This window comes from Camelus bactrianus, chromosome 7 (assembly GCF_048773025.1).
Source record: "Camelus bactrianus isolate YW-2024 breed Bactrian camel chromosome 7, ASM4877302v1, whole genome shotgun sequence".
In the NCBI taxonomy this organism is placed as follows: Eukaryota; Metazoa; Chordata; class Mammalia; order Artiodactyla; family Camelidae; genus Camelus; species Camelus bactrianus.
The window spans coordinates 46,345,175-46,372,596 of NC_133545.1; the positions used below are offsets into that span (position 1 = coordinate 46,345,175).

The following is a 27,422-nucleotide window of genomic DNA, read 5'->3' on the forward strand; positions in this document are numbered from 1 at the left end:
GTGGAAAGTGATTCCATTTTTTGAGGGGGAGGAGAATCGAACCACAAATTTACCATCATTATCGTATCAGTTTCACTGTAGAAGCATTTATGAGGATCCAACTATGTTGTATGAAGCTAAGATATTAAAGAAGTTTACAAAAAGTGAAACAAAACCACTCTTCTCAATAATTTTTTTGTTTAGAGATTTTTTAAAACTAAAAATACATTGATATATAATAAAGACTAAAAATAGAGTTACCATATGATCCAGCAATCCCACTCCTGGGCATCTATCTGGAGAAAACTCTAATTCAAAAAGATACATGCACTCCAATGTTCATAGCAGCACTATTTAAAATAGCTAAGACATGGAAACAACCTAAATGTCCATTGACAAATGACTGGATAAAGAAGTTGTGGTATATTTATACAATGGAACACTACTCAGCCCTAAAAAGAATAAAATATGCCATTTCCAGCAACATGGATGGACCTGGAGGTTGTCATTCTAAGTGAAGTAAGCCAGAAAGAGAAATACAAATACCATATGGTATCACTTATATGTGGAATCTAAAAAAAAGACAAATGAACTTATTTACAGAACAGACAGACTAACAGACATAGAAAACAAACTTATGGTTATGGGGGAGGGAGTGGGAAGGGATAAATTGGGAGTTAGAGATTTGCAAATACTAACTACTATATATAAAATAGATAAACAAGTTTCTACTGTATAGCACAGGGAACTATATTCAATATCTTATAGTAACCTATAATGAAAAAGAATATGAAAACAAATATATGCATGTATATGTATGACCAAACTATTATGCTGTACATATAGTACAGAAATTGACACAACATTGTAAACTGACTATACTTTAATAAAAATACATTGACAGATAATAGGTTTATTATTGTAATAAATACTTAAAATTTTATCACTGAAACTATAAAATATGATAAATGTCAGTAAATATATCTACCATAAGCAAAAGCTCTTTGGAGTTCTCAATAATTTTTAAGAGTAAAGAGTTTTGAGAACTGCTAATTATATAGTATATGTGTAGAAAAAAGTTTGGAGTAATACATAATAGTACACCAGTTCTTTCCTTTGAAGAGTGAGATAGCAGCAATGAGAAGGATGAACATCTCTTTTAATTATGTGGAAAAAATTTAAGTGTAGCAATTTAAAAAAACTCCAATAAAGAAAAATATTAGTGGAGATGAGAGATTGATGTTCTATGAAAGTATTTATAGTTTTTTGGTTTATTTGTTTTCTTTCCTAATGGAAATTTTGTAAATTTTTTACAGATTCATAACAAGCAGAGACCTTGTTTTACATTGCTCATTTTGCGTATTTTTCATAATGTTATCATAATTCTAGTACTTGTAATTATTCCTCTAGAAAATATAGGGTGCTATGTTGATTCCCTTTTTCCCTCATCTCTTCTCCCTTCCTTTGCCATCTGGATTATAGGCTCCTATGGACACAGATCATATTTTACAAAGTTCTTTTTTCTAATAGTACAAAGTAATAGAAACACTGTATTATACTCAGCAGGCACTCAAGGGCTTGTTGAATTATTAATGTTGCAATTTGAATATATAGTAATATTGACTTTTTGCACATATAAAAATATTGGGTGAGTTAGTCACATGACTGGTTCCCATCCTATGTCTGTTTTTGCCTAGTCTTACTCTCTTTTTTGTTTCAATGTTTAAAACAATCAATCAGATGATGCTGTTGTGGCTCATAGATGCAGTGCTGTAGTCTCTCCTGACAGTTTGCATTGCCAGTCCATATACTTCATCGACATGGGCCCTGAGTTTTTCCTGAGTAGGGTGTAAGAAACTGAGAAGTAAAAGGAAGGTATAGCAGAGTGGAAAAACATAGGTAAGGACATGGTGGTTGGAATGGCATGATGTATTTTGGAGAATAGCAGTAAATAAAATTTAGGTAGATAAATTATGGCTGTATTATAGGAAGAGCTTGAGGTAGAGAATATGATAGATATGATGTGGAAAAGTATCATAGTATGTTCCAGGAGAAAAGCAGTGTTTCAGGAAGGTTAGTCTAGCAGTAATGTGCAGGGTACCCTAGAGAAGAGACAGGAGCAGGAGCGCTGTGTGAACTGAGTGTGCAGAGGCAATAAAGGCCCAGTCTGAGGGTGTTGCTGTGGAGATGGAGAGCAGATGGCAAATTTGACAGGTGTTATGAAGAGTGAAATTTATTCCTTTATTCAACAAATATTTATTAAATACTTGACTTTTTATATTTATGCTTCTAATATCTGGACTGAACTTTGCCTATAATTATAATGCAATTTCAAACTTTAAAATTATGTACACTGGTGGTGAAGTTCTTAACATTCTCTTTTCTAGTGGTTTGTAATTTTAAAAATAATTAATTTTTTATCTTAAAAATAAAATAAATTTAAAAAATTAATCTTTATAAAAATGAAGAGCAAATATTTTTTTCTTAATCTTCCAAAACAATTTGTATTTTATTTCATCAAGAAATTGAAAGGCAGCTACTTAATTATACATATGAGAAATTCTCTGGCAAGCAAATGGAAGTTCTTAACCAGAGGGCTTTATTTTTTTGACAGCTTATATTTATATTTGTGAATGAGTGTTCTAGTGCCTTAAAAAGTCTTTTCTTTACAGTCTTGTAATGCCGACTGTCATTTTATGCCATACTTTCAGCATCTTGTGAGTATAATTTCTACATTAAGCAATGCTTTAAGTAGGTTGTTGGTTTAAAAGAAATTGAAAAGTACTTTAAGTTCAAGATCATTTTCTCTGGTGAAAACCAATGACACAAAGTATGTATGAATCCACTCAGAGACCCACATTAATCATTCTTAAAAGAAGACTTTCCTCAAGTAGTGTTAACACATAATAGTCTGCATGTTGGAATATAAGGGCAGAGTGAGGCAGTGGAAGTAAATCATCATGTTATAAATAATTCATACCTTAATTTGCTGATGGGAAAGTCAGAAATTGAAAATTGAAATTGAGAATTTCAGTTTTAATAGTATTGTCATCATTTACAACAAGCAAAAGTAATTTTTCTTCCTATATTCATAACTAAATATACTGCCTGTTTCATTGCTTTCATTTTTTTCTCTATTAGATCCCAGTGAAAGCCCTGGCTTTCAGTGCTTTCATTCCATTGGAACTATTTTGTTTTCTGTATTGTCTTCCGGGATAGTCTTCAGATTCATTGTTGTAATTCTTGTATATTTTATTACTTTTTCCTTGATATTTCTTCTGTTACCCATTTCAGAGATTTCTATTATTGGCCTATCTGGAACCTTCCTCAGCATAGGCCACTATTCCTTCTCCATTCTAAACATTGAAAACAGATTTTTACCATGGATATTAACTTAGTTTAAGGCCTTCTGTTCTTAGCCTGTGTCCAGTTTGGGAAACATTGCTTATTGTTACTGCACTAATAATTGCTTATACATGGATGGCTTTATAACATATCTCTAGCTCTGATTCCTTACTTTTTCTCTAGTATAAAATTCCTTACATTCAGGATCACTTTTATTGCATGGAGGGCTAATTAATAAGGTAAATGTTATGTTAAAAACTCAGACTGGAATTCAGGGCCCAAACTAGCGAAGATTCAAATTTTGACCACTTATTCATGCACTGAGCAAATGTTTGTGTATCTATTACGTGTACATCAACTTAAAAAGGCTGAATTGTAACTTAGATTTTCAAGAATTGAATAGGTAATAAGTATAAGATAGGAGTAACCTGGTTTGGAAGCAGTTTGTCTGAAAAAATGTCTTGGGATTTAGCTGTCTCCAAGCATAATATGAGCTCTTTCTGTGAGACTTGATTTACTGATACAAGAAATTCAGCTAACTCCAAGTGGGATACACTCAAAGAAAAACACACCGAGCTTTATCACAGTCAGACTGCTAAAAATCAGAAATAAAGAGAAATCTTGATATAAGCCTATTTCAGATGTCTCATGGCACCCTTACATTAGATGATATACTAGAAGAACTCATAGGAGTCAGAGGCAGTTATAGTCACAATGCTTTATTATAGTGAAAGTATATAAAGCTTAATTGGTAAAGGAAAAAGATGCATTAGGTAGAATCAGGAGGAAACTAGATGCAAACTTTCAAAGTCCTCCCTCATAGTGGTCACATGGGACACATTTTTTTCTCCTGCAGTGAACTGCAGCAACACATGTAGAGTGTTACTGCCCAACTCACTAAAGCTGAAATGAAAAGAAACAGAAGAATTTTAACAGCTCGAAATCTATTAGAGAAATTGAATCCTTCGAGTAAGTAATAATCTCTTAAACAGGACCCAGAAAATGCTAATTGTGAAAGAAAAAATGGTAAGTTGGACTTCAACAAAATTAAACCCTTCTGTTATTTAAAAAATACCATCAAGAAAATAAAAAGGCATGTCTCAAACCAGGAGGAAATATTTGTAAACCAAATATAAATCTAGAATATCTTAGAGAACACTTGAATTCATCAATTAGACATATAACCTGATTAAAAATGGACAAACAACTTGTAGAAACACTTCACAAAAGAAGATAGATAAGTGGATAATTGGTGCATGAAAAGATATTCAACATTAATCATCATAGAAATGTAAGTTGAAATAATGAAATACCACTATACACTCACTGGAATGGCTAAAATTTTAAAATATCAAGTGTTGATGAGGGTTAGGGGAACTGAAAATCTTATAAATTGTTTCTGAAAGTGTAAAATGGTATAGCCATTTTGGAAACAGTTTGGCTATTATTGTGATGTTGTATGTGTGTTGCTGTATGTGTGTATAAAGTTAAAACATATAGTTATTATGTGACTTAGCAGCTCTACTCCTAGATGTTTTACCAAGATAAATATAAATGTGCCCTCAAGACGGTTTGTATACAGATTGTTTCAGTTACTATTGCTGCATAACCATCCCAAATTTAGTAGCATAAAATAAAACCATTTTGTATTCTCTCGGATTCTGTAGGTCAGGATTTCAGAAAAGGCAGGTGAAGATGACTTTCCTCTATTTCGCAATGTCTGTGGCCTCAGCTGAGAAGTCTGGAAGACTAAGAGTAACTTGACAGTGGGGAGCTAGAATTATCTGAAGACTCCCTCACTTCACAAGTCTGCTGGTTGATGCTAACTGTTAGCTCTAACTCGATAGGATTGTCACTGGAGGACACCTATATGTAGTCTTTCTGTGTTACTCTTTGGGCATTTTCACAATACAGTGGATAGGTTCCAAGAATAATGGTCCCACAGAGAATCAGCTAGAAGTTATTTCACCTTGTATGACCTAGCCATAGTAACAAGCTTGCCTAGATTCAAGGAGAGGTTACATTGATTCTACTTTTTGATGAGAGGCACGTGCAAGTTATCTTGTAAGAGGACCATGTTGTGGTCATCTTCAGAAAATACAGCCTGCCACATGGATGTTTATAGCAGCTTGATTCATGATAACTCCCACCTGGCAGTAATCCATTTGTCTATCAAGTGAATAGGTAGGCATATTGTGGTATATTCATACAAGCCAGCAATAAAAAAGAAAAAGCTACTGATACACTCAACAGCATGAATAAATCTCAAAAACATTACGCTGAGAAAATGAAGCCAGACACAAGTATACATAATGTATGACTCCATTTATATGAAGTTCTTGAATAGGCTGAAGTAATCTACTGTGACAGAAATCAAATCGGCAGTTGCCTGGGATAGGTGGTTGGAGGGTTGACAGGAAAGGATGTATACATTGAACTGTACGCTTAAAATGTGGATATTTTATTGAATATAAATTACACCTCAAAACTAATTTCTAAAAACTAAAAAAAGTTGTGAGGGGAGGTAAGAATTAGAAATGAGCATTCAATTCTTGAGAAGTTTGAATGTAAAGCAGAAGTAGAGAAATGTGAAAATAGCTGAAGAAGAAGGTTGAGAGTTTTGTGGGGAATGAGTTAGTAGGGAGAGAAGGAGACTTGGAGCAATTTCCTTAGGTAGGCAAGAAAGCATAGTTGTAGTGTGTAATTCAAAGGATCGGCCACAGATAGGATCATGGACAATTCATTTATGGTTAACAGAAGGGAAGATGGAGTATAAAGATACAGATGCTATAAGGGAGGTAGACACTGGGGAGTCTGTGGAAGTTCTCTTTTGACTGTTCAGTGAAGTAGAAATTAAAATCGTCAGCCCCGAGTACGAATGGGGAGATGGCTATGGAGTTTTGAGGACCAGGTAGAATACAAGAAACAAATGGGAGAGTAGCAAAGTGAATGGACTTTAGGACACTGCATGAGTGCCAGGCAGCATTTTTTCGGGTTCTTGGTCATAGATTTTAAGTGTTGTTTTAGTTGTTTTCTTCACCTTGTTCAGCTGCATGGGTGGTGACATGGACCAGGTGGAGAGTTGGATTTTACTAAAATTGTATTTTCGCTAAAGAAGTGAAACAAGTAAGAGCAAAGGAGTTGAGAGACTATATTCAAACTGGTGATTGTAATTGACCAAAGAATTTGAAATGAGTAAGGAGAGAAAGGAGAAAATTGCGAAGTGACATTAGGTTCTGGTATGGTCAAGAGGTTTTGGGATCTGAGTATATGAAAGGATGTGCTGGAAAGATAAAAGGAGAGATCAGAGTGGGTAATGACAAGGGCTAAGGCAGTGGTTCTCAAAGTATCATTTTGGGACCTCTAGGGGTCCTGAAGACCCTTTCATGTGGTCTGCAAGCTCAGAACTATTTTCATAATACTGGGACTTTTATTTGTTTTTTCACTCCCATTGATGAGTGTGTAAATGCTACATGATAAGTGATGACTAATGAAATATGTGCTTATGTGTTCTTGTGCTTTAAAATTTTGTTTTTGTTCTTGAATACAGTAAATATAAATTGGATTGGATCCTAGAACAGAAATATATCAAAGCCTCAATAATTTTTAAAAATAATTTTAAAAACAATTTTAGATTTATAGAAAAGTCGCAAAGATAGTTCAGAGAATTCCTGTATACCCAACACCCAGTTTCAGTTTCTCCTAATGTCATCTTATATTATCATTGTACATTTGTCATTACTCTTACTGTTAACCAAGTTTGAGACTTTATTGGAAGCTCCCTGGCTATTTACTTTACTCTCCCTCTTCTGCTCTAGGGTACTGCACTGCGTTTAGTTGTCACGGACCTTAGTCTCTCTGGTCTCTAGCAGTCTTTTTTACTTTTCATGACCTTGTTAGTTTTGAGGAGATATTTTGTAGGACATCCCTCAAAATGAGTTTCTTCTAACGTTTGTATCATGATTATACTGGGTTTATAGGTTTTTAGAAAGAATTTAGAAGTAAATCACCCTCCTCATCATATCAAGGTTACAAGATATTCACATGACATCATGGGTGATGTGAACCTTGATCAAGGCAGTGTTTATCAGATTTCTCCACCATTCCACACTCTCTTCTTTGGAAGCAAATCACTGTGTCCAGCCCATTCTCAATGGGGAAACAGGGACTAAACTCCTAGAGGGGGTAATAGCTACATATATTATTTGGAATTCTTCTGAAAGGAAGATTTGTCTCTTATTCTCTAATAGTTATTTATTTATTATTTGTTTGTTTGTTTATATAATCACTTATTTATATCAATATGGACTCATGTATATTTTGTACTTTGGGGAATAATTCACTACTATGTTATTTGTTTTGTTGCTTATATTGTTCCAACGTTAACCATTGGATTTTCTTTCAGGTTGGCTGAATATTTAAAGTGTAAAATGGTCCTGATCTTAATGTTTCGTCTAGGTTATCATCATAGGACTGCTGAGGCAGGGAAGAAGACAATATTGTTGGAGGAGATTTTAAGAATTAAGAGTTGAGAGAGTGAGAAGAAAACACTCTAAGGTTTTAAATAAGAGTACTTCGAAAGCATGACAATAAGCCAGAGTTAAAATTGTCTGGAAATGAAGGAAAGGGATGGCTGATGGGGGAGGGATTAGTTAATAGATGACAACATGAGTTTTGAAGCAGCATTGGGTGGATGGATAGAGGGGAGAGAGGGAGAACGATCTGAAATGGTAACAGGGAGGAAAGAGGACACTTTCTTTATCTCAAAGGCCAGTGGTTTCTTCCAGGGCCATGAGAGGAAAAACTTTGAGAAGTTTGCGCGGAAAGCAGTGTCTTCAGAGAAGAGCCAGGCTTAGAATAAGAAGAAAGTGACATTCAGAGAACTGTTGAAGATACAGAGGATTTTACTGGTAACAGATTGTGAATTCCAGAAGGCACAGTGAAAGAGAACCTCCTTCCAGAATTAGGGTGGAATAGGAGATGGGGGTAAAATAGAGGACGTGCAAGGGCTGAGTATAACGTGAGAGCTGTAGTTTCTTGTGGGAAAATGACTAGTCCTGATGGACCTGAGGCAGGTAGTGGTGGTGTGTTTGTGAAAGTTTCAGGGTAGGGAGGTATTTTGAGGTCTCCCTTTAGAGCTCTTCAGACAGAGGCAAAGAAGTATGGGAGGGGCAATTTTCCTGAGTGAGTATTTATGAACTCAGCTATGCAAATTGAGGCTCCTATATGATCTCTGTCAAGTGAGTAATAAAAGCCTGGGGCTGTCTAGTGTTACTAATGCATAATATACACAATGAAAAATGCACAAATCATAAGTGTTCACCTAGGTGAATTTTCATTAATGAACACACGTGTGTAACTAGCACTTAGATCAAGTAGAATATTACCAGAACCTAAGAGGTAACTTTCTCAAGTGCAACCACTCTCCTAACTTTTAACACAATCGGTTAGTTCTGCCTGTTCTTGACGTTTATATAAATGTAATTATATAGCATGTACTCTTGTTTGCCTTCCTTTTCCCAACATTATGATATTGATGTAGTTATTGTTTATTTACTGTCATTGTTGTGTAGAACACCATATATGATATACCACAACTTATCCATTCTACTCTTGATGGACACTTGGTTTTTTTCTAGTTTTTGGCTATTTATGAAAACGGCTGCTGTGAAGGTTCCTGAACACATCTTTCAGAGAACATACATCTACATTTCTGTAAGGTGTATTTTTATGTGTGGAATTGTTGGATCCATAGAGTATGCTTCTGTTCAGTTAAGGGATATCGCCAGAGTTTTCCAGGATATTGTACCAATTTACATCCATGCTAGCTGTGTGTGAATATTCTGGTTGCTTCATATCTTTTTCTACACTTGATATTAACACTTTCATTCTAGCCATACTTTTGTGTGTGTGTGTGTGTGTGTGTGTGTGTGTGTATTTCCCTGATGACAAACGAAGTTGAGCACCTTTCATAGGTTAAGTTTCTATTTGAATAAGTGATATGGTTTGCCTTTCCTATTGGATTTTCTGCCTTCTTCTTAATGATTTATGAGTTCTTTATATGTTCTGGGTATGGGACTTCTGTCAGATATATGAATTGCAAATATCTTCTCCTACTCTGTGGTTTTGTCTTCTTACTCTCTTAGTGGTATCTCTCTCTCTCTCTTTTTTAGTTTTCTTTTTTCAAAATATATTTTTGTTTTTATTTGTTTTTGTTTTTGGGGGAGGTGATTAGGTTTATTTATTTATTTTTTTAATGGAGGTACTGGGGATTGAACCCAGGACCTTGTGCAAGATAAGTATGCATTCTACCACTGAGCTATATACCCTCCCCTCCAGTGGTATCTTTTGATGAATAGAAATTCTTCCCTTTCTCCCCCCAGTTTTACTGAGGTGTGATTGCTAAATAAAAATTTTATGTATTTAAGGTGTATGTGATGTTTTGATATATCACTATCAAGCTAGTTAACATATCTGTCACGTCACATAGTTACCTTTTTGTGTGTGTGTATGGTGAGAACACTTAAGATCTACTCTTTTAGCAAATTTCAAGTATACATTATTATTAACTATGGTTACCTTGCTGTACATTAGGTTATCAGAATTTATTCATTGTATAACTGAAAGTTTGTGCCCTTTCACCAACCTCCCCCATTCCCCCTGCCCCTACACACACCCCAGCCCCTGGAAACCACTGTTTTACTCTTTGTTAATATGAGTTTGACTCTTTTGGATTCCACGTATAAGTGAGATCTTGCAGTGTTTGTCTTTCTGTGTCTGGCTCATTTAACTTAGCATATTGTCCCCCAGGTTCATGCATGTTGTTGTAAATGGCAGGATTTCTTTCTTTTTAGGACTGAATAATATGCCACTGTGTGGATGTGTGTATATCACACTTTCTTTATCCATTTATCTGTTGGCAGACAGAAGTTCTTACTTTTAATGAAGTCCAGTTTATCTTTTTTTTTTTACCCCTTTATGATTAGTGCTTTTGTGCCTCTTGTTTAAAAAATGTTTGCCTACCCCAACGTTATGAAGGTATTCTCTTATGTTTTCTTCTAAAAGCTTTGTTTTACTTTTTAAAATTAGATCTGTGATCCAACTGCTGCTGACTTTTGCGTATGGTATGATCTAGTAGGTTATGATTCTCTCCCAAACCCCTGACCCCTTGTATCTGTCCAGTTGATCTAGCCCCATTTCTAATAAAGACTATCCTTTCCCAACTGAATTATAGTGTCACTTCTGTCATAAATCAGGTGATCATGTATGTATAGGTCTGTTTCTGGCTATTCTATCCTGTTCCATTGGTTTTTTGGATAATGCTGATATGATAATACTTTATGATAATACCATACTGGCTTAAGTACTGTGGTTTTTGGTAAGTTTTATAGTAAGCCATGATATTTAGAAGTCCAAATCCTCCAGCTCTGTTCTTCAAGATTTCTTTGATAATTCTTGATCCTTTTGCATATCCTTCTTGATTCATTTCAACCTTTTAAAAATTAGTCTTAATTTTAACTAGAAAACTATTTTGAATTTTTGTAAAAATGTTACATTCCCAGTTCTCTGTAGCTTGTAGTGTGGTTCTCTTTGTGATTGCTCTCTGTCCTAATTTACTAAGCAATGAATAAATGCAAAAGGAAATTCATGTGCATTTATATTTACCTTGCTTCATTTTGCTTCACAAACATGTATAATAGGATAAAAATAAGTAGCTATAGGTAGAAAGAAAATAAGGGCAAGTGTATAATATAAAGTGATAGATAAGATTAATCTAGACCTGCTTTTTTGTGGACAGAGTTAGGGCAAAAATTATTTGATTATTAAAATCAAAGCAAAGAGAATCTGTTATGAGTCATAGTATCTGTAACTTAAAGGCAACCCAATTACTCTAAAGGAGAGTTTTTCCTGGTGCTAAAAACTGAAGATGTGAATTTTTTCCTTCTTTTGATTTTAGAGGGGATAATTTGTGATCCAGCAGGGTTTTCAGTAACATTTTGGATATAATTCCAAAGCTCAGTTTATCTGAATGGACAGTTTTATAAAATCAATAATATGGTACAAATATGTGGGGTTTTGATAGTCTGGCTTGATCCAGGGATAAAATTTAGAATAAAAGGGCTATTTTTTATCCTGAAAAGATAAAATATTTATCTCAAGTAATTCTTCATGTATGAATTAATATATATATATTTTCTTAACCATGTTTTTTAATGGAAATTAGACAACGGAAGCTTTAAGATTTATTTCTTTGCAAGAACCTGTGTTGTTTATTAAGACGTTATTTGTATCCTTTGATAGATGGCTGAGCAGAGGCTATACGAGTTGATATTCTCGTATATTATAGAGAATGTAAGAATATAATTATATTATTAATTATATTAATAACAGTACATAAGTGGTAACACTTTGTTGTCAGGTACTGTAATAAGTGCTTTTATTTGCATTTTTTTGTTTAATCCTCACAATAACCCCTTGAAAGTAGGTGCTGTGTTTATCCCTATTTCACAAATGAAAAAAAGTATGGCAAATAACCTGCCCAAGATTATATTACAAGTAAGGGTAGAGTTGGGATTCAGTTTCTGTTAATTCTACCTCTGTTTCTACTACATGATAATGCTGATGAAAATTAAGAAGCCTAATGCAGGATTTGTGCCTGAATTAGGAGGTTAGGAAATTCAGATAGAGCTAATAAAGTTTTTACTAACCAGTTTTTAAGTCCACTCTAAAATAGCTGGATGGGTGAGAAAAACTAAATTGTACTTTGACAAAAATTTTGGCTGAGATAAATTTGTTTTGCATTTCCTTTAGCTTCCTTTTCCCCTTATTTATACTTAAGTAATTTTCAACCTTCTGAATAACTATTATTGAATACGGTCATGATCTTGGATATTTTTGTGTTATGAATATTAAGCTTTCACTTTTGTGTTATGAATATTAAGCTTTCAGGGAAACAGTTGGCTTGCCTAGATTGTTATTGGTGTAAAGAACTGAACTTTAAGCAAATTAAATTACTTTAATGCTTTCTATAAAGTCAATTTTGGGTGCATGTGTTTTTACATTTTCACAGTTTTAAAATATTTTTGGTAGTTTTTTAAGATGCATTATCTATTTGGAATAATTTAATTGAAACTAGGGGAAAATGTCCAGTATGTTTTGCAACTGGCATTATTGAAAGCTGAATGAAAATTGCACAGCCAATTTCATCATGTTATGGTGTTTATACTTTTGTTAGAATTCTTACATTTTAATGCTTATTTTTGCACATCAGTTTGGAAATGAACCCAGTAATTTATGTTTGAAACTTATTTAATTTCACAAATAATAAAGTAACTAAATTTTATAGGATTACTTCTATCCTTGGTAATCTGAGTATAAAGAAAATCTGATCAAAATTTTAACGTTTTTCTATGTTAACTTTCAGGTTGAAGGTTTAGAACAGATGTGGCAAGATGTTCACTTCAGAGAAAGGGGTTGTGGAGGAATGGTTGTCAGAGTTTAAGGTAATATTTACTATCTTAATATAATGATTATATTCCAAAGTTTTGTCTGGGGATTAAATTCCAGTGGCTTTTTTTTTAATGCCTAAAAAGCTAAGTGCCTTGAAAGCAAAAATATGTTCCAAAAATCTCATTAGGGAATTATTTACACATAGTAGTCTTTTCTAGGAAATTGATTCCTTTTTTTTTACCCAAGTGGTTTAAAGGTTTGTTTTCTCTCTTTTATGGCAACACCACAAAGAATGGTTAAAATCTCTGAAAGTTGTCATTCTCTCCAACCACCGTCAAAGATTCAGTGTTGAAATTTTTCTCCCAATTTGGGGGCTGTGGGAGTGGGCATGATCAATGATAAGGAGAAGATACGAAGTTATTTGCCCAATTTTCTCTCATTGGATCTAGTTTGCTAACCCAGTGCCTATATAAGGGATGTGTAACTTTTGGTTAGTTGATGAAGAAAATAAAACCGATTTCTTGTCTCATGAACTTCTCTAAAGCTTATCTAAAGATAGCTAAAATTATGTTCCTTTAGCCAGTAAATTACCTTCTTTTTGTCCTCTGGGTCTTATTGTTACATATAATTATGTGAGCTTCCTGATTGTGAACCACACGAATGTAAGGTTTGGGCTGAAACTGTCATTTTTTTTTTTTGTCCAGCCCAGTTAGCCCAAAACCTTGGACAAAAGTCAGACTTAATGGCTTGTTTCAGTGAGGGAGACTATACAATAGGTACCATGTGGCATCTTACCAAACAAAGGAAAAAATAAAATTGTTACGGGATTTGGAGGAAAGATGGAGTTTAGATGAAATTTAAATGAAACAGTATTTTGACGGGCTCAAAACAAAGCAAAGCCATGTGTAATGGTGTTAAAATCTGGCCTGGACTGTGAAGTGGACCCAGGGTTATGTTGTCTTGAAAACTACAGTTAATATCTGTGTGGAATGTCGTATTCAGAAACCCCTTATGTGAAGCCTCCTTCTCTTTGTCTAGGTGACTTAGATTCTCCAGGCAAGAGTGGGATGTTTCATTCTTACTGACATATGTTTAAACAGCAAAGCTTTTGATATCTATGACTTTAGATAACAAGGCTTCTCATTGAGTAAGAATACAGTAGTCACTCAAAACAATCGAGGTTTTTATGACACTTTTCAGCTTCAGTATGTCCTTGAGAGAAGCAATGCTTCCTGTTAGTTTTGTAGTTGGCCTTACCCATCACTGTTAGCTCATCCGGATGAATGACAAAGAGTTTCACTCCCTCAGCTTTTATAGTCATGAATTGGGTATCCTTTTATGGGTCCCCCAACTCATCATAAAGTGATGTAGAATATTATAAAAGTGCAGGGTATATAGTGCCTTCTACATATTTCAATAGTTTGGTTAAGTCTTGTATGTGCCTTTTATCCCCCTGTATATGTTGTCTTTGTGAATAAATGTTCAAGATGTTTTTTAAGCTTTTTCTGCTTTAAGTGTGTTTAATATGGTTCATTATCATGATTTTTTTTTTGGCAAGTTGATGAAAATGGGCAAGTTTAACAGTTGAATACCACTTGTAGGGCATTCTTATGTTTAATGGTGAGGTAAAATTTGCAAAAGCAAATACAAGTTAGCCATTTTTTTAATATGGGAGTTGTGGCAAGAGGGCATGATAAAGGATGAGGAGTGTAGGGGAGGGGTCAGATAGCTGAAATCTGTTGAGGCAGATAGTTGAAAATCATGACTGACCCTTCCCTTCCCATCTGTTTGTTTATTTCCTTCCCCTCCTGGGGAGGAAACTTTTCCCTTGGGAGAAAGGAAGTGAAATCCTGGGCCCCATGAAATAAAAAGTTATCTAACTTTTCTCCCTAACCCTCCAAGGTTAAATTTACTAAATTTTCAATTAATTTGATATAACAAATGTTTTAAGTTATTGTCAAGTGTAAGAGAAGGTATTTCCTATTCCTTGATTAATTTGGTAGGCATTTCTGAAAATTGTTTTGAACTGTGTTAATGTTTATTGAATTCAGCTCTGTTTATGTTTGATAAAGGGATTAAGGTTGTCAGGCAGAATCAGCAGCATATTAAAAGTAATAGAAGATAGGAAAGTGCATGAGAATAAATCTCTTAAGTATATTTTTTTAAATTAGAGTATTTTGTCTTAAAATGTTTTGTGATATTAATTACATATTTTGGTTTAAATACATGCAAAAGAATGTCTAGGGATTATTTATCTATCTATCTGTGCCTCTGCTTGGTTGTTTAATTTAATAACCATGGTACTGGTAAGATCAAGGTCATCATGACTGATAAAGTAAATGGTACAAAGTACATGGGGCTGAGAAGTCAGAAACCCTTTAGTCTAATCCCAACTTTTCCTGTGGGTGGTTTTATGATGTTGGACAAATCACATAACTTCTTTGGGTCTCAGTATCCTCATCAGAAAAACTGAAGTCAGTAGTCTATGAAGATGATTTTAGCTCTACACTGTTCTGTGGTTACAGTCTGAATTCCCAACCTCATAAACTCACTCAGCATTCTCTCAAATGCACAGAGAGAACATAATTTGCTTTGTGCAAATCTTTTTTTTTTTTTTTTTGGTGTCTTTGGAAAACTAGTATCTACTCTAGCTATGGGCCCTCATTTGTATTCTCTTAGTGTACCAATAATGGGACTTCATTATTTTAAGATTTAATGAATAGTTAATTCAATCTCTATCTTTTCAAAGATGTATTTGTAAAATATTATCTTTCAGATTGTATTGTGTTTTTTGTAATGTTATGTGTAGATTTATCCAGCAGATTTTTAGGCTTCTATTTTTTTCATTTTTCTGGTAGTCACTGAATCTCAATATGTGACTCTAAATCTAGTCTTATGCATAACACTGTTGAACAGAGTTGTTTTATTTATTGGTTCTCTACCCATCTGCCCATCTTCATTAATTGTCTTCCACTCAACCCATATTACTTCCTTACATTTTATAAAAGCCATCTGCTAAATGATACTTTAGTATAAAGCATCTGTCTTCTTCAAATTTTGCCAAGACTAATTTCCTAACATAATTTCCCATTATTACTTATTTTGTCTCCAGTTCTGCCTTCTGAAAAGTGAGAAAGCTTAGCTGGTATTTAAGAAGGGCAGTACCTTTGGACTAGTACAGTGCAAAAAATTTAAAGGTTTGCTGTAACAGTATTTAAATCCATAGCTTTTTTAGATCTTAAGATTTTCAAAGCACTGTTCATAACACAGAAATTATATTTCCTCCCCTTCTAAAAGACAAAAGTAACTTTTCCCACATTCACAAAATGAAATAATGACAGAATTGTGATAAAATATAATAGTTTACTAATTTTTAGGAGACTCTTCATCTCATTTAGCAGTAGTAGCCTAGGCCCAGGGTATTTTCTAGAACTTGTCTTTTCAGAAAAGAGTTGTCTTCCGTCTAACTGCCTTTGGCTGTTTCACAAAAAATATTTTACTTTGTGAGTGTTAATTGGTACATAAACTGAAAATTGTAATTCACATTTTTAATGAATTTCCAGTTTTAGCCTAGCTATTGTATGTAATAATCTTTCTATTCACTAATTTTTTTAATATTTATATTTCAATTCACTTAATTTAAAATTTTATGTTTAGATGCACATACATACACATATATATATAAAATAATGTGTTTTACATATATAGTTTAGATTCATTTGCATTCAGGCAATTAGAAATCTGTTATTTATTTGTCTATTATTCCCTTTTATATAAATATATTAAGTTACTCTTGATCAAATAACAGAAATGGAATGTTGCCTGGAGATCTTTTGTTACATGCTTTTGAAATACTAAAGAAAGCCCTAATCTCCTCTTTATGTAAGCAGTTGCAGAGAAACTCTCCCCACCCTGAGAATGGTGGAAGGTACCCAGATAGTTCACATTTGCTTGCAATTCTGGTAAACAAAACCTACCTTATTAAATTAAAAAAAGAATCTATTCACTTATATATCCTAAGGTGAAATGCGACCTATTTTAAAACAATCTACTGAAGTGTGAACAGTGACAGTACTTATTTCTTATTTTGTTCATCTGTAATAAATGTCCTCAGCTAGGGTTTGAGTATGAGGCTTTGTGCTGAATGCTGTGGAAGGAGAGACAATAAGGTAGTTCTTGCCCTCAAAAAATTCACAGTAGAGTAAGAATGAATCAAATATCCTTATTATAAAAATTTATGCTGTTTAATTTTTATATGTCTATTGATGCACACATACACCTATATACAATAACTATAACCCATTTAAAATCATGAAATATTAAGATATGGGACATGTAAGAAACAGTGTATATCTCAGAATGACTGTTAGAGAGATCTTGAGACATTATATCTACTGCAGGATTAGTTGGTTGATTGACTGATTGAAAGAAATAATTTTCATGGGGTAAAAATACTTGAGAGACAGAAGTTGTTAAGGAAGGGGTATATTCTAGAAGGCTAGGTTTTTATCATTTGTTATAATGAAGTGTTTTTTTGTTTGTTTGTTTGTTTGTTTCAGATTTCCCTACTACTTTGCCCAAAACCAGTCTGACTTACTCCTGGAGTTTTATCTCTTCCTATTCCTCTCTGGTCATGGTGTTCTTTCTGAAAGGGTGGTTTTAGCAAGCTGTGATTAATTGTCAATATTTAAAATGGCATTAGGAAAACGAGTCTGTTGATAGTGTGGCTATCTTTTTCTCTAGTTATGAGAAGTCAAAGATTTCCCCTGAACTCTGTAAAGTAGAACAGCCTTACCTAACTTAACAGTCGTAATACGTAACTCAGTGGTTACTTTGATAGATGATCTGTGGCTTTAAGGTTTGAAACATTAGATCCTTATACAACATGTTTATTAAGAAACAGGATAAAATACTGCTCATGAGATTTGTAACTCATATAATGCTACAAAAAATATATCTTTGGCTTCATAACTGGTTTATATTCTCATTTCTAATCCCAAAGTGTGATCAAAGATGGAAGTGTTGATGTTAATTTATGTCCCTATTGATGCTGAGGATTAAGTATATTTTTATTTTTACAATTGGTTTTATTTTTACAACTTTTTTTTTGTTGAGATATAATTCACATGGTAAAAAATTCACTGTTATAAGGTGAAAATACAGTAGTTTTTAGACTATTCACGATGTTGTGCCCTAGCACCAGCATCTAATCCTAGGACATTTCCATCACCCCGCAAAGAAATTCCATACCTGTCAGTTACTCCCAATTCCCCCTCCTGCCTACTCTCCCTCCCCCAATCTCTGGCAATAATTAATCTATTTTCTGTATATGAATTGTATTCTGTACCTTTCATACAATTAAAATGTATTTTTAAAAATTTGTTTAGACACTACCAGAAACATCTTTACCAAATTATGCCACAAATTTGAAAGACAAGAGTTCTTTAGTTTCATCTCTCTATAAAGTTATCCAGGAGCCACAAAGTGAGGTAAGTTCTCTCACAGTTTATTGTGCTAGTAGTATTCATTTGATTGATTTTTCATTTTTTATCGTGAAATATAACATATATAAAAGAAAAGTATATGCTTAAAGAACTGTAATATATACTATGGAGTATTTAGCTGATTACTTTTTAAAAAATTATTATTTTTTATTTTTTTGAGGGTTGGAAGTAATTAGGTTTATTTATTTATTTACTTTTAGAGGAAGTACTGGGGATTGAACCCAGGGCCTCGTGCATGCTAAGCATATGCTCTACCACTTGAGCTATATCCTCCTCCCTTAGCTGATTACCTTTAAGCAATGGGTAGAGGCATAAGAGAAAAATACTGTATGTTGAAAACATGGTAGAATAAAAAAATTATGGTAAAATGAACTCCAATATACCACCCCCAGGCCAAGAAATAGAATTATTACCATATTCCGAAAACCATCTTTGCACATGTTCTTCTTATCTATCTGTCTACCAACCTCTCTGCCTTGCTGGAGATAGCCTGTAAAAGTCTGGGCCACGGCATTCATTTATTCATTCAGCAGGTATCTGTGTCCCCTTAATAAACCAGCTGCAGTGCTAGACAATAGAAAATCAAAGAAGAGTAGCACATGGTCTTTATTCCAGAAGAGGAAAAAGGGAGAAAATAAGTAAATACATGCTTTCAAGACAATGCTTAACTGAGTCCAGATGGATATTCACATGTTTCCAGATGTGTATGTTAAAAGAACATTCCAAGCTGTAGAGCTAGCATGTGGAAGTCTGAGAAGAAGCAAGGAATTTAAGGAGTAGCAAGGAGTCATTTAAGGCATTTGAATGTCACATTTTTATTATCATTAAATTCTCATGGGATGCAGACTTCTTATTTGTGAACAAATTATTGTAGAAGTTCATTTGTAACTCAATTGTTTTAGAATTCAGAACGTATTTTAGAATGGAAAGAGTACGTGATGATTAGACCATAAAAAGATCATTTAACACATGAAAATATACTTGAGGTGCAGTTCTCTCTTAATAGTACTATGAAACCTACCCACCAAGCATAACAGTGTTTCCATGAGAAAATACATTCAAAAATTAAAAGGAGACTCTAGCAATATAGCATGTTCTAATGCTCCATTGCTTGTCTCAAGTATTTTCAGGTTAGATTAAGTCAAACTCTGGCTGTATTTCCCACATTAAATATTGTTTTATTCTTTTCTGAAAATTTTCAGGTATATTTATACAGGGGTTAAAAAGCCTTGGCTCCAGTCTGACCTTTGTGAGCTGTATGATTTTTGATTATAGTAGATAGCTCTTTGTCTTAATTTCCTTATGTAAGAAGTCTACATAAGGATAATGACATTGTACCCTAAAATGTTGTGGAAATTGAATGGGTTCATATATATGAAAGTACTTTGCAAGCTGGAAAACACTGCACAGATCCTGGTATTTATCTCTAGTGGTTTGATATGCACAATTTCATCTAATCTCATTTCAATATATAATTTCTATGTCCTTTTTGAATCTGTCTTCACTTGATTCTGCTTTCATAAAGCAAGACTTTTTAATTGTGGACTTTAAACCAATTTTAAAGGCCTTTTGGGGTGTTTTGATTAAAATTGATTATGTGTTCATGCAGGCTATTGAATAAATTTTCATAATAATTGAATAAAACCTCAAATTAAAGTTTCACAGTTTTGCAAATACTTGTTATGTCAATTGATTTAATCAAAGCTTTCCCAGGTATTTGAAGATGAGGAATGTCACAACACACAGTACAAGATTACTGACACTGGTCCACAAAGAAATTTTAAAAACTCCACCCTGAAAGCTAACCATTCCACTACCAGTCTTTCTTTCTTCTACCACTCCCATCCCTATTCTTCCAAATTCCTACCCTAAAAGCTTTTCTTGCTATCTCTGAATGGGATCACTTTGCCTTTGACCCTCCAGTATCCTGTTACATTTCCCATGCCACAGTGGATACCTGTTGCCCTCTAACGACCATTTTGAGAGTGGAAAAAAATGTTCAATTGTCAGAAGTTAGATAATTTTTCAATAGGAAAAACTAGTTTCATTTAGTTGATGTTTATTGAAATGTAACTTTTGCTATACCTTGTATAAATAATACTGACTTTAATTATACCCAGTTTACTTTACATATTTAACTTTTTTAGAAATCAACACATCCACTTTAAATTTGTTTCTGTTCATTCCAATTAATGATAATAGAAAGCCTGTTTAGTAAATTGACTTAAATCTTTTGCCTAAGTTAGTGAAGTGAATGAACTATAATTTATTGAAAATATTATAGCCTGATTGTTTGAAAAATAGCCCTGTGAGTATCTTGACAAATTTGCTGATGACTTGTGTGTGATACTCTATATGCTTTAGGATAATATGTACTTATAAGAGGTTTTTGTCTTGACTTTCTGATTTTTTAAAAACATGTCTATTTTAAAGATACAGTCAGGTCTAGTAACTGGATAATGGTGGTGGTGTGGTGGGAGAGAGAAAGATTATCAGTAACTCCAAGTCATGTTTAAAGCAAAGTGACAGCAATGTCTAGATTTTTCAGGGACAATTAACCATGGTTACAGTAGGAAATTCAATGTAGGAGTTCTGTATTGTTCAGCTACTCTACATGCAGGTCGTTACTGTCAGATGCTGTCTGATTATAAGCTCAGGAGGGCAATATGACAGTAACTACCTAGGATTCCCACTTCAACTTCTCCAAACCTGTATCCAGTCATTTATATATTGGCATGTTTTATCTGAAAGAAAGTATATTAAGGGTATTAAGGAAAAAACTTCTCACAATCTAGCCATTCTAGGAAGTTAAAAAGATATAGTATTAAAACTACAATACTACCTTAGAATTACAGAATGTTTTAAAGTTTACAAAGTGCTTCCATACACACTTATTTTGCAGTTTGGCCTTCCACTAGAGTCATAGATTTACTAAATAGCATACCCATGAGTAGTTTGGCTTCCCTCCCCACCTAAAGGAAACATTTTGTATATTTCAGTAGTAACCAATTAGGGAAAACCTTTTATATTTCATGTATCAGTGCCATTCAAATATGGTCCAATCCTTGAATTAATATTTTGTCCTTCTTCTAGTTGCTAGAACCTGTCTGTCACCAGCTCTTTGAATTCTATCGCAGTGGAGAGGAGCAGTTGCTTCGATTTACACTGCAGTTTCTTCCAGAACTGATTTGGTGCTACCTTGCCGTCTCAGCCAGCAGAAATGTGCATAGCAGTGGATGCATTGAAGCTCTTCTTCTAGGGGTTTACAATTTGGTTTGTATTTAATGTAATCAACAAAATGTTTTCCAGCAAAAGCAAATATATAATCCTTTCAGCAAGAGAGAATACAAAATAGCAACTACTTTTTATTTTAGTAAAGCCAATACTTATTTTTCATACATCAAATGACTCATAGCTCATTCTCCCAAAAATAACTGTGTGGAGATTGAGGGCTATATGGGCATACATACAATTATGTAAATATACATTTTTTGATTGATTGAAGACTAAAAATCAGACCATTTAAATTGTTTTAGAGAGGTATCTGAAAATATCGGTGTTAAATTTTAAATTTTTTAAACTTAAAATCCACTGTCTATAAATTGTCTGTGATCTTCATAAAAAGTTTTGGAGAAAAGAGCTACTCTAATATCGACCAATAAGAATTCCATAAAATCCAGACTGTCTCTAGAGTTCATGTTGTTGATTTAAGATATAGTTTACATTACTAATAGTGTTTGCATATTAAATAGTATGATATTCTAGATACTTAAGGTTTGTACTTTTTTTAAAATGGAAAAAAATTTACGGGCCATTTCTTAACATATTTCATAACTATGTTAATTCATTTAGAAAATACAACTTTTTGCATGAGAAAAAGCAATGATTATTAAGACACTACGTCTGTATTTCATCCTTAAAACTATGTCACAATTTTAAGGGGAACGTTAACTCCTAGTGTTTATGAATAATTGATAATGGATTATCATAGTTTAAGATTTTAGTTGACTTTAAAATTCCTTTCCTTGCAGATCTTTTTTTTTTAGACTAACAATTTTAATTTAGCCTTTAAATTTATGTGTAAAAAATAAATATTGTAAGATATTTTCTTTCACTTTCGTAGGAAATAGTTGACAAACAAGGACATAGCAAAGTATTGAGTTTTACAATTCCATCTTTATCCAAACCATCTGTATATCACGAAGTAAGTGACATTTTATCAAAGTAAGTTTATTGGTCCTAAGATTTGAAGTTGCTGTAAATTAGGGTCTGGTTATTGAGGCAAAAAAAAAAAATTGATCAATTTATTAGTACCTTAAAAAGTATAAAACACCACATAGAGTATTTGCTATTCTCAAAGTAAAATGAGAAAATCAAAATCATTAAAGTTTAAACTGCAATATGATTGTAAAAAATCCATTAAAAACATTCATTTTGAAATAATTTTTCTCTTCTTCTGATGGATTAGTCTAAGTTTTGTGTGTATGTGGCAGTTATGTATTTCTGGGGCAGAATTTCTGAACTTAAACTTCTATATTTCTGTGGTTTGTTTTTTAATTATTGTTGAATCTTAGAGCAGAAAATTGATTAGGTGGTCTGAATATTTTTAAGATATATGATGTCATGGCAGTCATTCTTACTGGTGTACTGGTGTGTATATTCTATTCATCTTTAACAGAATGGCTTTTCCTTTATTCGTATTTCTTTTCTTTAGCCTTCCAGCATTGGGTCCATGGCTCTGACTGAGAGTGCACTATCCCAGCATGGTTTGTCAAAAGTTGTGTACAGTGGACCTCACCCACAAAGGGAGATGTTGACAGCACAGAATAGGTATACTGTGGAGACATAACCTGCTATGCTACCTACATTGTTTTTTTTAAGAAATTATTTTAGTGGATTTATAAATAATTTTTAAAGAGTTATGTGTAGCAATTTTTTAAAGTATTGAGTCATTTTGTACAAGAGAAAAAAACATATCTTCCCAATTTGTCACTTACACTCTGCTTCAGATGTCATTTGGAATATTGAATTTTTAAGATAATTTTCACATGACGGTTACTTGGAAAGTCTTCTTTTTCCTTTCAGTTTTGTCGTTGGTTGACTATTTATTGTGTAAGACTGTTCCGTAACATAACATCTCTCCCCAGTGCCTGCTTAGTTACAGTCAACTTCCTAGAATTCTCAAGGTTTGTAAATATTCTTTTGGTTTATCTTTAGGTTTGAAGTGTTGACATTCCTTTTGTTGTGTTACAATGCTGCCTTAACCTACATGCCCAGTGTTTCTCTTCAATCACTGTGTCAGATTTGTTCAAGGTAAATTAAAATTCAAATGTTTTTAATATTGAAATATATGAATCTAGGATTGCTAGTCTGTTACATATCTGAGTTATTTTGTTTTATTTAATTGTTTGTTTAAAACACTAAATAAGTTAATATGAAGTTTCACCTAGCTGTACAGAAAGCTCCCTAAAAACACAGTGATGAGGGTAAAGCTGAATAACCTTTCAATGGAATATTTAATTAGAAAAGGATCATACTATATAATTAAAAGGATGGGACTGTTATGATCTTTTAATTTTTGGTATGTGATTGGTTTCTGTTTTGTTTGCTTTTTATCTATGTATCTATCTAGTTTAGTTAGTTATTTTTATTGTGCTCTAATTTGGTACCAAGAAATAAGTAAGAGATACTGATTTTTAAAATTTTCTTGTTAAAAAAATTTAACCAAGAGCTTGGTGAAATAAATTATGATAAACATAGTGTACATGGTCCTCTTCAAGAGATCTGAAAGGAGGCAAGAGCTAAATGGAATGAGTTTTTGTCGGTGAGTTTTAATTTTCTGCTAATACTAAACATTATATATGGCCCTCCTAAAAGGAATATACCCACCAAAACTACAAATAAGTTTTGCTAGTACATACCAAAGTCCTCTAAATTTCAGCCAGTAAATGACAGCTCTTATGTATTGTACCCAAGGATGAACACACATGTTCACTATAGATGCACAGCATCTCTTTCTTTTTTCCCACCTGTCTGCAATTACCAGCTGTTCTAGAGTATATCTTATACTAGGTCATTCCTTGTTGAAAGAACCTATAGTTGACTTTTCATGACTTATTAGGTTATTTGTAAATTTCTTTATGCCTATTTAAATCTTCTCTGACTTTCCTTCACAACTCAATTGAAATAATCTTTTCTCCAACAACTCAAGCACTAATTTTGTGTGTGGTATTCTATTGAAGAAAGTGATAGAAGATGCAGCCTTTATAAGGCTCCTAATTTCAAAAAGCAGAGGCACAAGAACAGAAAAGTGCTCATTACTGTACTGTATTACAGCAGTTCTTCCCTCTTCTCTCTTCTCTCTTCCCCCTTTCTGGTCTCCTGCCTTCTCCTTACCTTGCCTCTTCTCACTACTTAAAAAGCAGAGCAGAAAGGAAGAGGCTTTGAAACTTGTTAGTCTTATTTCATAGTCTGTATATTTTATCCAGGTGGATAGGATGTAGAACTGGACCAAGTTTTAAATATTTCTCAAATTAAAAATTAAGGAAGCCATTGTTTCCCTTTTTCTGGCTAGTTTCTACTCACTGGTCTGACGATCTGATGATGGTAGTTAATATATTTTCTTTTCTACTTTAGGTTCTGGTATATTCATAAGTAAATGTTCTCTCCAGTTAGCCCCACTGGAATTAGGACTCCTAATCATTTTGTGGTTTGTAACTTAGAATTTTTTGACAAAAATCTCAAAAGTTTACTTTAAGTCTAAGAATGAGACAATGTCTCTCAACAGAGAATGAGAATCATGGCATAGTTTTCCTCACTTATAAATTGATATTTCAAACTTCTCCCAGAGATGTATTGACAAAATAAGCCTTCTAACAGGATTTTTATTTTAACATGGTTTGTGAATTTGGGAGTTATCTATGTGTGACCATAGCATAGGTTTAATACAGCAGTAGGGGTTAGGCCACTCAACTGCTCTTTTGTAAATTCAGGTCTTTATGTTTTGGATTTGTAAAGGGAAATCAGATACCTTCAAGATACTCCTCTGATGAACAGAGGAGTCAGGCATTCATGGCATTTAGCTTTATTGATTGTTTTTGGTTTGTTCTGCATTTTATTTAAATTCAGTGAAGGATCCATAAGAAAAGAATATCCTTGAATAGAGCAATCAGCATACTGAAGAGTAAATCAGAGAATGCTTAATGATTAAAAGAAAGGAATGGAGAGAAGAGGGTAAAGAGACACCATTATCAGTTAGTGATATAGCTGGTTATCTGGTTCACTTACTGTATACTAACATACCTCTAGCTTTCTAATTTTTTTCTCTATCTTACTTACTTAGGAAAATGTTGTGGACAAGTGTTCTGTTTGGAAACATTCTTTGTTTCATAGTTATTTGGTTTGTTAAGAGCATACCTTTCGTTTGTTAAGAGCATCTGTTGGAGAGAATATCTAGTACCTTATTGACTTATAAATGTTAAAAAATACATTACCTAAATTTTTACCATTCTACAAATATATTTATTTTGATCTTTCTAGAATCTGTGTTTGTGGATATCCTCGCCAACATGTAAGAAAATACAAAGGTGTAAGTAGCAGGGTACCTGTTTCTTCAGGATTCATGGTGCAGATGTTAACAGGGATTTATTTTGCCTTGTAAGTTTATTTTATATACAAAGTAAACCTTTGGTCTCTTTGGAAAATTATAGTCTGTTATGTTATTGTTACTATTATAATCTTAATAATCAATCAGCATATTTTTGTGAAAAAAATGTGACTTAATATCTTGATGATAGTTTTGTTTAAAATGTATCTTTTAGTGCTCTGAAGAATTTGTAACCAACTGAAACACTTCATCTTCTTTCTTTAAATTAAGGACAGAATGAAAATTAGCAACATCTAAATACACTCACAGTTCCTTTCTTCATTACTCTTTTTTCTTTTTTCTTTTTTTGCTGTCATTTCCAAATAGCTTTTTTCTCCAATGAATATCTTTTTCCATTTCCAGAAATTTTAATTTTTGAAAAACATCTTAAAGCTTCTTTCCTCTATTATGAATTTACTATTAATTTCTGATATTGATGCTCAGTCTTACTTGATGCCTTAGATATTAGTATTTTTCATTGAACCCTGTATTTTAACTTTGTAATTCTCTGACTATACATAGCGTACTATACTTTGTATTATATTCACTCAGTACTTTAATTTTCCCTAGTAGATTGTAAACTTCTTGACTGAAGGCAGAATTTACGATCTTTGGGCCAAATTTGTCCTGTTCCCCAGCTTTTAAAAAGTGTCATTGAAACACAGTCACATCTACTTGTTTATATGTTGCCGGTGACTGCTTTTGTGCTACAGTGACAGAGCTGAGGAGTTGTAGTGGAGGTTGTGGGGCCCACAAGCCTAAAATATTTATTATTTGACCCTTTAAGAAAAAGTTTGTTTACCCCTATGTTAGACCATTAATATTGTCCCACAGCTCTTGAATGCTCTGATCTATTTTATTTTCTCTCTGTTTTGCTTTGAAATTACTTTCAGATTAAGTAGTGTTTGTTGATCTACCTTCCTGTTCATTGATTCTTTCCTTGACTGTGTTGAGTCTAGTCTACTAATGAGCCCACTGAAGGAATTCTTCATCTCTGTCATTGTGTTTATTTCTAGATTTTTCATTTGGCTTTTTCTTATAGTTCCTATCTCTCTGCTAACATATCCATCTGTTTGTACATGTTGTCCCTGTTTTCCACTGGAGCCTTTAATATGTTAATATTAGTTGTTTTAATTTCCCTGATATCCATAACATCTGAGTCATCTCTGAATTTGGTTTTATTGTTTTTCATCTCTTGACAGTGCGTTGTTTTCTTCTTGCTTTTTGTGTCCTTGTAATATTTGATTGATCATCATTTTGCTCATGGATAGGACAGTAGAGAATGAGGTAAATATTATTTATGCCTGGAGGTGGATATGCCTCTTTTCTAGGCTGTTAGTAGAGTTATTGTAGGCAGGAGTGAACTGGGGCTGGATTTCATTGTTGCTGTGGTTACCTATATTGTATCACCTACTTCAAATTCCTTTTATGTAAACCTGGTACTTATTGCTGGAGGGTTTTTCCTCAATATTCTTACTCCATCCTCAGCTTTCAGCTTT

The 27,422-nt window shown here is 33.3% G+C and overlaps 1 protein-coding gene across 4 annotated transcripts in view; it reads left to right on the top strand.

Annotated features, from left to right (window-relative positions):
• The window catches only part of HYCC1 (hyccin PI4KA lipid kinase complex subunit 1), a 71,246-nt gene that overhangs the window by 16,280 nt on the left and 27,544 nt on the right, over nt 1-27,422 (top strand). For all 4 annotated transcript variants that reach the window (XM_010968611.3, XM_010968612.3, XM_045505634.2 and 1 more), the window contains exons 2-8: nt 12,749-12,827; nt 18,162-18,263; nt 21,372-21,551; nt 22,402-22,482; nt 22,993-23,108; nt 23,496-23,591; nt 25,818-25,934. In XM_010968611.3, coding sequence (XP_010966913.1) covers nt 12,777-12,827; nt 18,162-18,263; nt 21,372-21,551; nt 22,402-22,482; nt 22,993-23,108; nt 23,496-23,591; nt 25,818-25,934 — 743 coding nt within the window. In that variant the 5' untranslated portion in view covers nt 12,749-12,776. The remainder of the gene's footprint in view (nt 1-12,748; nt 12,828-18,161; nt 18,264-21,371; nt 21,552-22,401; nt 22,483-22,992; nt 23,109-23,495; nt 23,592-25,817; nt 25,935-27,422) is intronic.